The 9749-nt window shown below is 44.5% G+C and overlaps 1 protein-coding gene across 1 annotated transcript; it reads right to left on the reverse strand.

Moving 5' to 3' along the window:
- Positions 1 to 705: 705 nt before the first annotated feature.
- On the reverse strand, positions 706 to 9749 carry LOC119450992 (NHL repeat-containing protein 2). The gene is made up of 6 exons (XM_049666712.1): positions 9662 to 9749; positions 9347 to 9626; positions 4342 to 5257; positions 3384 to 3606; positions 791 to 1312; positions 706 to 744 (listed from the first exon to the last, which is right to left on the reverse strand). Exons 2-6 carry the CDS (start codon positions 9519 to 9521, stop codon positions 706 to 708), a joined length of 1875 nt encoding a protein of 624 aa, XP_049522669.1. The 5' UTR covers positions 9522 to 9626; positions 9662 to 9749.

Here is a 9749-nt window from a genome sequence, read left to right on the forward strand (position 1 = left end):
CAAGAAAAGTGACCTTGCAGCACAATAATACCTGCCCTCGCATTTCTCCCTTAACAGCAGAGAGAATTGGAAGAGAAATGCTTCTTCACCTGCTTCAAATGTAAGGCCAAGAATACGGGACACAATAGGCAATCCGTATGGCAGCGTAACACTGTCTCTACAAAGCTGGAGCAGAGTTCTATCAGAGGGGTACAATCAAGCTTCCCATTTAGTAGGAAAGATGTGTGCAGACAAATGGAGGCTATGTAGGAAAATTAATGAAAGTATGAAAGATAGAGACGAAGTTTTGCTTCAGTAATGTAGTGTAATCAATTTTTTTGAATTGTTGCTTTCCAGTATGACCTTCATAGTTTCAGAATGACACAAGTGCTGCGAAAAAGCTACATTTTAAAACTGGGCATGCAATTAAACGTTTGTGTGCACAACCAATGTATTGCACCTCTCTAATGTAGGCTGTAGGCACACCCTACAAACACGTGTAGCTTTTTGCATGGCTTCCATGGTATCCAGACTTTTGCCCCTAGTGGTTTTACACATACAAGTCTTTTGAAAAGCAAATTTCTTGCTTTTTTGGACCATCGTTATCTATGGACACCGCAACATAAAAACTCCATGAATGAGGTGCACAAACATCACCCTTGCAAATGTAAACTTCGAAAGTTACTTGAACATTCAGGTTCCGCTCAATACAATGTTCACGCAATGTCAATTCAGCAGTGGCTTGCGTTGCAGGTTGCAGTGTTCCTGCAGGCAGAAGAGTTTGCGTCCACACCTGTTGACTTGAACGAACCTTCCATCGGTTTGGAGCTCCAACAGCTAGGCCAACTGGAGGCTCGAACCTAAGACACAGGTGGCCTCCGGGTGATAGTGTTACACTGGACACGCACTTTCCTTCACTCACACTTTCTTCACTCGCACTTTCTTCACTCACCCTTTCTTCACTCAATCCATCACAGTCAGTGGCTTGTGGAGCAGCAATGGCAAGCACTTCAATAGAACCAGAGTCTAGGTCAACAACCTTGACGCAATGATTATTTGTATCCGCAATGTACATTTTGCCTCCAAACATGCACAAACCTCCGGGTTCATTGAGCCTCGCTGATTGTGAATGTGATTCGGATAAAGTTCTACCACTTGCACCTCCAACAAATGTTTTGCACAGTCGCTTTTCCACGTCCACTTCTCGTATTTTGTGGTTATAGCTGTCGGCCACATAAAGCCTTCCCTTGACAGTGCTCCAGGCAACACCGAGGGGGTGCTGAAGCTTTGCATCTAAGGCTACACCATCTGCATCCCCAAAGCAGAACAGGTCCTGTGGAAGTAAAGTTCGCAAGAATAGAAGACGGAATGAGTTGGTTGATGACATCGTTGAAAAAAAGCGCAAGTATTGACCCTTTTCGCGGTGATCCCATGGATGCTGCCATGGTTTTTCACATGGTGACATGTCCATTACTTGCCTTAACTGCCTCAGTTGCCTCCGTGTTTAAAATGGATGTGTATGACGCCGATGCAGCTTAGCAAACTTCTGTTTCGGGAGATATTGTACACGGTGACTGGATGGATGACACGAAGCTTTGGCCACAGCTTCATAGAACAAGCAAACTTGCTTTCTGAGCTGATTAAGCTACGTCCAAATGGCGCAAGCAGCGTATATGGTGCTTGCTCTAAAGGTGCGGCTAAAAATGTGTTCAAAGCTATCCAAACTTTCCACTCATGAATTGAATCAGAATTAGCGCATTTTATTCTTAGTTCTTTATTTGGCAAATATTTTGAAGCAGCGGCTTGTCATGTTTCTGACTTACTGAAGTTCCTCGGAGCGCGGTCACTATCACATTATTTTCTGCCTAATCGCTCGCCGGTGTGCTCAGTTCCGTTAGATTCGTTCTTGCTGGGTACAAGACTTGAAACGTAGTTGTTCTGTGCATTGTAATACGTGGTAGCAAAGATGTATTATCGCTAGTAACTCGCTTATTCTTGTGGACCGTGATGAAACATTCAGCTTCGACCATTCGTACGCTTTCAGTGTAGTACAGTCATTTATTGTGCGTATATAGTGCACATATATTCAAGTGTGTGCCCATTCACTTATTCTTTACATGTTGGTGAAAGAGTGGGCATAAGTTTCCGTGCCAGTTGGGGTAGATGTGTAGCTATTGTGCAAGAAACGTACTATGACAGGAAGCGGCGATACTCCCCTGTATTATTGCATAACGAGTGGTACTGACTTCTGCCGACATACCGGGACTATGTCTGTGAAGGTTTGCGATACAACGCTGGCAGATGAGCAAATTTCTGTATCCTCGAGGGAAGCCGTACATCTCGAAGTGCCGGAAACACGTACGGACAGTTGCAGCAGTGGTCCGCGAACTTGGCCATACATATTCATTACATTCCTTAATATGCCCATCACTATTTTTGCAGCCAACAACTGCACACGTCTTCAATCCACATGATTCAATCCAGCATGATTGAAGCACAGCGCGTTAGCGAAAACTCAGTTGCATTTCCAACAGCTGATCGCTCAGAAGCAAGGTAGAAGCGGTAATGGTTTCGTATTCGTGCGGGGTCGCTGAGGCAACGTACAGCGCACCGCCGAAAACGCCATCTCGTTTCTCTGGAACAAACTGCTCCACAAAAAGGGTCAATATGAACGAGACACAAGAGAGGGACACCTCTCGCTTCATTTTCTAAAATGCAGTTGCTTCTCAGATTTAAGCACCAGCATTATTCTTTACCAGTATAAAGAAGAAATGTCCGATAGGTATAAGCATTGATAGGTTTGCAGACACTTGCATTGTAGGAAGCCATTTGTTTTCGTGCACAAAAAAAGGAATAGCATAGTTAGACTCAGCAGGTAATCTACAGCCTTGTGTACTCAAGTTCTGATTTTCTTGATCTTTAGGATTAGTGTTGGGGTATGTGCACTGCTCTGTTTCGAAGACAATGTCTTCCTTAGCGAGTTACTCCCACGTTTCCTTATCGGGTATCCAAGTTTCTAGTCTTTTGCGTGAATAGATCGTGGAGGTAGTGCAGTCTAAAAATGTGGGCCTATCCCAAAGATAGTGCATCAAAAATTTAAGCAGTTCTCCTATTTTCCTCATGCGAGGAATGATGCGATAGTGTTGTGCACAGTGACTCCCACCCTATTCTCACCCAGCAAGACATTAACTTTGATCGATATCAACTAAAGGTTAAATCACCTTCCAACTTTCTTTTTTACTTTTATACATTCATTCCAATGTGAGTAAACTCACTGTCACTAATCAGCACCCGTATCATGTCCCTTTTTTGTGTTCTGTCCAAGAATTTGTGCTGTTTTTTTTTTTTTTTCAACTTACGGCTAGCATTTAGTTAAATCAAAAGACAAGGACATGGTAGCTTACCGTAGGGTCCAGGCCTCCGCCAACAACATTTTTAACTGTCCCATCCTTCAACGACAGCACTCTTATGGATGAACTCTCACTGTCTGCAATGTACAGAGATGCTGGTGGCTGAAAACAAAGCCCCGATGGCTGGGCAAATGTTGCTCTGAGAGGGTAGCTGTTATTTCTGTTCCCTTCAGCACCGCTTCCAGCAATACACACACATGTGCCTTCACTGCAAGTCCTGGAAAGCAAAAAAAGTTGAGTGGACATGCCATATGTAGTGTTATACCCCAGTCAGATGGGCAAATTTAGTGACACTTCAAGCGAGTACACTTTGCCGTTAGTGTCACTCACAGGCTTTCAGACGGAAAGGTTTAGTCGCACTTGCTGTGGAGTGCACTTGCGAGTGAATGTGTTCGAGGAACTCACTTCGCTGTATTGAAGTGTGTAGTCTCGATAGCAATGTGTCAAGAATAAATAAATAAATGCTCACAGCAGAGTCAGTACTAGATATAAGACCACTTTTTCATAATTTGAAATGTTATGAGCACCATTGTGAGATTAGTAAAGCCAAAGAAAAAAAAAGATTTTTTTTTTTCTTAGACATGCATTTTCGACTGATTCCACCATTTTGACTGGATTTTGGATATGTCCCTTGCTAGTATTGGCTCCAAACAAATAGACGTGGTAATGGGATTTCAGTATTTCTATTTTTGATGGCGGAGGTTTTTGTACATTAGCATCTTTTCCTAACAAAACAGTAACTGTTTCTAAAACTCAAAATTCCGAGAAACTTACCAGCCCCTATGGCTTCATAGGTGTCACTGTCATTGATCCTGAACGGACACTTAATTTTTGCCGTCTAGCACCATGCCGCCAAAGCTATACTCAGCAAGGCAAAGTGCACTTACTCGAAGTGTCACTAAATTTGCTAGTCTGACTTGGGTATTACAAAAGAAGCAAAAAGTCAACTTGCCGTTTTCCAAACAGCACTTGATCTCGAAGAAAGAAAGCCCAGATCTGATGCAAGCCAGCCATTGCAATGAACACTATGTCATCCACTAAGCAGACGTCCCATGGTGAGTTGAGCTCCTGCTGTAGTCCTGTGTGGCCTCCCATGGTGTCTTCACCTTGTTGTCCTGTCCCAGCCAAGGTGCTCACTGAGCTGCTCTGAAGGTTGACCTCACGGATGGCATGGTTCCCAGTGTCAGCAACAAGAATGAAGTGAGGATCCCGCCATTGAACACCATTTGGTTCATTGAACAGAGCTCCGTCTAGAGGACCATCTTGATAACCAGGCTCGGAACCTCCCACCACATTAAGTACCTTACCACTATGATCCGTGATGACGATGCGGTGATGACCAGTATCTGCAATGATGAGTCTTGTGTCAGTGGCACACATTTTGGCTGGAAAGCATAAAATCCCTGCGGGAAGAGCACCCGGGGCCAATGGCAACGAGCTTAGAGACGAAGGAAGGAAATGGTCCATTGCCACCCGACAGAAGGGTATCAAAAGCTGAATCGCCCTTTCACCCACAAGAAACAGCAGCGCCTGTCCTGATGGTCCAAGGACAACTAATGTGGGCCAGCAGTTGATCTTCAAACGATTCCAAAGAGAGCTTTGGGCATCGTTTACTACTGGGTGAATGATGCCAAGGCGCATTAGGGCTTTGCTGACATTGCTCAGCTGCTTCTCATGGTCAAACTTTGCCGAGTGCACCCCAACCACCAGGAGTCCAGAGTGGATGGGGAATTCTTGCTCCAGACGTTTCACGATGGGCAGTACATGCTGGCAATTGATGCAGCAGAACGTAAAGAAGTCCAGCACGACGACCCGGCCGCGCAGGTCGGAGGCCACCAGAGGTCGCGATGTGTTCATCCACTCCAAATCTGCAAAAGTACCAAAATTGGCTGCATTTTCCCACGATTTCTTGGTTACTGCTCATGGCATGTGTCGTGTATTTCATTTAGTTGCTATATTTTATAGCGCTGCTTGTACTGTCGCCGTCAATACGCCAATCTAAATCCGGCATCAATCAATCCACACAAAGCTACAGCTCAACACTGACGCTCCTTGCAGGAGTTCAGTGCAGAAATTACCTTTTTTTGGAGAATTTCCGCCACAGTTTTGGACAAAAGGGAAAAAGGGAATCTTTGCGATATATTACAGGGAACTTTAGGATTGATGAAGTAAATATTAGAATTATGCCTTTGAGCAAGCCATCGCTTTGACAACAAACCACACATATCTTTCGGTGCATGGGTCGAACTTGGAGTCGGTCAGCTTCAAGTTCTAAAAGTATTTAAAAGGAAGACATCTAGACACCGAGCAAAATGGTTTAAAAATATATTTACATTTCGGCTCCCCCACGGGAGCCTTGTTCACAATTTGTTCTCGGACAGAAGCCCAGACGGGCTTCCGTCATAATCTAGACTTCAAGTTCTAAAAGTCTTTGTCGCGAGTGTGCCGTTGAAAACAAAACATGGACTGCAGTTTGTTGCATCAATATTCAACAAGGTAACCTACTCAGAATCGTTAAAGAGCTGCAAGCCACCAGTACTAGTTGATGCTAGCGCTCTGTCAGCGCAGAAGATATGTTGGGAACCGACATTAGAAAATGCCACATTAGCAATTGAGTTCTCAATATATTGTTGTCCAGCTGAGTAGTTGAAAAAACAGCAAGGTTTTGAAGATGACTTCGCGGACAGTTGCCAAGACGCCTTATTGTGTATGTGTACTTAGCCTATTTGTGTTTATGTGCAGGAAAATTTACGAGGATATTTTTATAATCGTGCAGGGAAAACTGGCGCAAATAGGGAATTTTCATGCATAGGAACGGGAATTCTTCGTCAAGGGACAGAACATCACTGCAACTCATTTTGAAATGCAACGCGAAAAGACTTGGCACATGCAGGACATAGACACATACGTTACCATTCAAAATGATAATCTCCTGTTTTAATGAAGGTACTGATGCTCAGTATATCGTTTCGCTGTCATTACCTACGGCGCTATACAGGGTGATCATTTTAAGGTTTTATAGAAGTTTTAAAAATCGTCTCTGCTGGATTATTCAATTAGGAGGACATTACTAACGAACGAAATCGAAACACATATTCAACTAATTAACAAAAATTCACTAATTATCATCTTAATTATTTTATGGCATATATTACAATTTTTGAATTCTAACTGGTGAGCTTGCAAGACGTATCCACTTAAAATTAATTTCCAGGATGACACCAGTTTCGAGATATTATTTGCCAAAGTGTGGAACGAAATACATGGGCGTTCCAGTTACTTTTGTGATTCAATGCATAAACGACCATTTTGTTAAAAAGTAAGAGGAACAACAGTCCATTTTTACAGCAAGTTTGATGGTGCTCATCTCCAAACTGGCATCATTCTGGAAATTCGCTCCAAGTGGATACACCTTACAAGCGCTCCGGCTACAATTTGTAAATTGCAATATGTGCCATAAATCAATTAAAAATATAATTAGTGCATTTTTGCTAATTAGTGCTTTATGCATTTTGATTTCTCGTGCAAGTAATATCCGCCTCTCTGAATAATCCAGCTCAAGGACTAGAATTATGTTATCTCGAACAGGCTATTTTTTAAAATTCCACAGAACGATCACCCTGTATTATGCTGGCCCAATTGCAATACTCGCTTGGTTAATTGAGTAGCGCACCCAGGATCTCTGCCAGGGGGGGGTTAAATTTTTGTGTGTGGGAGGGGGAAGCAAGCACTTTGCATAATATGCAATGTCTTTGCTTTAGCCAGAGGAATCCAACAGCGAATAAAATGCCCAACAATTATAATAATGACACCAAGGATGATGACGCTGTTTATTTCTTCAGCGTTTTACTGAAAGTAATTTTGGACTGAATGAATAAATACAAGACGGTGATAGAGTGTTTTTGTTAATCAGGGAAAATTCGACCTCAAGCCACCTCCTGAACTGCAATGACAATGTGAACAGAGCGCTGAAGGTACACGTTGGACTGTTGGGGCTGGACGCATGTGGGTGTGTGTGTGGGAGGTGAACTCTCGACCTCAGGGGGGTTTACAACACCCGAACCCCCCCCCCCTCGTCGGTGCGCCACTGGGTTAACTGTTCTGGTCTGCAGACTATAAATATTTTGAACCATAGACAGTCATTCAAATTATCTAGTGATGTGCTGGGACTTTAGGTATAAGTTACAAAGAAATTCAAAAACTGTGTGTGTGGGGGAGGGGAGTGAGTGATTGATTTCAGCATCACCTCACTCGACCGCGTCAGCAGAACTGCCCGTAGCATGGTGACGAGCACCGACCAATTACGTAATGGGTTCTTGTTAATTAGTGGATTACGTGTTTCAATTTATTGTGCAAGTAATGTCCGCCTCTCTGCATAATATCACTCAAGAACTAGGATTATGTTATAGGGAGTGGATATTTGCCCGGCAGTCAGCCGAACGGCGCGAGCGGAAGCTGGCCGGCAGTGTCTCCTCACTGGCTTGCTGCGGTTACGTGATTAGTGCCGGCATGCTGCACGAGAATGCGCTTTGCCGGCAGTTTTCTTTCGCAAGCTGCCGTCGAGCGAAGAGTGCTGGCATAATTATTTGCCGGCTGTTTCCGGCATATCCTCCGTCAAGTGAAGAGTGCCGGCATTTTGCACTAGGAGCTATTATTTGCCGGCAGCTTGGTTTAGAGTGCCCGCCTTTTGCACTAGGATAATTATTTGCCGGCAGCTTGGTTTAACTATAGGTCATATTCTAGGTCTACTTTAAATGCGCTGTGACGGCACAATTAAGTAACCTGGTCGTGCTCTCACTGGCAGTTGTCCTTCGCGAGCTGCCGTCGAGCAAAGGGTGCCGGCATTTTGTGCCAGAATAATTATTTGCCAGCTGTTTGGTTTAGCCACGGCATATCCTCCGTCAAGTGAAGAGTGCCTGCATTTTGCGCCAGGATAATTATTTGCCGGCAGTTTGGTTTAGCTAGGGCATATTCTAACTCAACTAAAAATGTGCTGTGATATGGGAAAATAGCCTGGTTGTGGATTTACAGGCATACAGTGTCCTTTCGCTATGTGTGTAGTGCCGGCATTTCATACTTGTTCAGTGGACTCCAAACCTACTATATAAATTGCTGTGATACACCCAAACCACAAAACAGCACTATTCCAGGTGTTATGTTCCTTCTCAGCTTTGCAATGCTGTTGGAAAGCTATGGTAGGTTACTTATGCACAGTTCCAATACATCAAATATGTTACTAGTTTAGTGAATCATTCTATTTAGCCCAATTTGGCATACAGCAACAGGAGCAACGATGAAAGCTGCCATGAATCAGCCCACAGTTATAAATTTGGCATGAATACAGATGTGTTTGGTAAATTCAAGTGCTAACTAGCCATGACGGTGTTGAGACACCCCTGCTAGCTTCGGCAAGGGTCTCTATCGACGGTTGACGCCTCACATAGGCTTTCTCTATGGATGCTCATCCGAAAAGTGAATGGTGTGCAGCCGAACAGTTGTCCTGAGGATGGGAGCTGCCACATTCGCCACCATTTGCAGACGACCGAGCCCGCGGTGGTCGAGCCTGCACAAAATCGTCGTCTTCAGACGATACCATCTTCACGGTGTTTGCGGTTGGCGTAACCAGGCGTTACGTAGTTAACGTGGTTTTCCGTCATTCTTAAATGCATCCGCGGTTCGTACGGACCCGCAGGAAAACACGTTTCCCCGTGCAGCGTGCCGGCACTAATCACGTGACCGCAGCAAGCCAATGAGGAGACACTCTTCTGCTCGCGCGGTTCGGCCGGCTGCCGGGCAAATATCCACTCCCTATGTTATGTGGGATTTGTTGCGCAGCCTAATTGAGCACGAGTATCTGGTTTTGCCACGTTATCAGTCACATCCGAGCTTATCATAATAGAGACACAGATTACAAATGATAGATTCGTTTAATCAGAAGCAAGAACAGCATAACTTACCCGTCCCCAAGTCAGTGACGATGAAAGGTTCGTCGGAACTTGACACTTCGGCGATATATCTTGCGGCGATTGCATTTCGCTCGCATTCTTCTGCCGCATAGAACTTATTTTCAAACTCTTCTTGACTGTTTCGAAGCTTGAGCAATGACGTTGGATAATCGGCACGCGTTTCCATGGTTTGAACGGGACACACCCCGCCTGTAACAAAACGGGACGAACACCAGCAACAAGTGAGCACGGCGTTTGGATAGAGCACGGACACAGTACCCCAAACCAACGCCTCCTTTGGTTTGGAGACGCTGCCCAAACTTTCACTCTCGGTCAATTCAACTGTCTGCACTCTACTCGTAGTTGAGAGTCTGCCGAGCGCGCTACACTGCTGCCACACAGCGGTACTTCTCAC

This window comes from Dermacentor silvarum, chromosome 4 (genome assembly GCF_013339745.2).
Source record: "Dermacentor silvarum isolate Dsil-2018 chromosome 4, BIME_Dsil_1.4, whole genome shotgun sequence".
NCBI lineage: Eukaryota > Metazoa > Arthropoda > Arachnida > Ixodida > Ixodidae > Dermacentor > Dermacentor silvarum.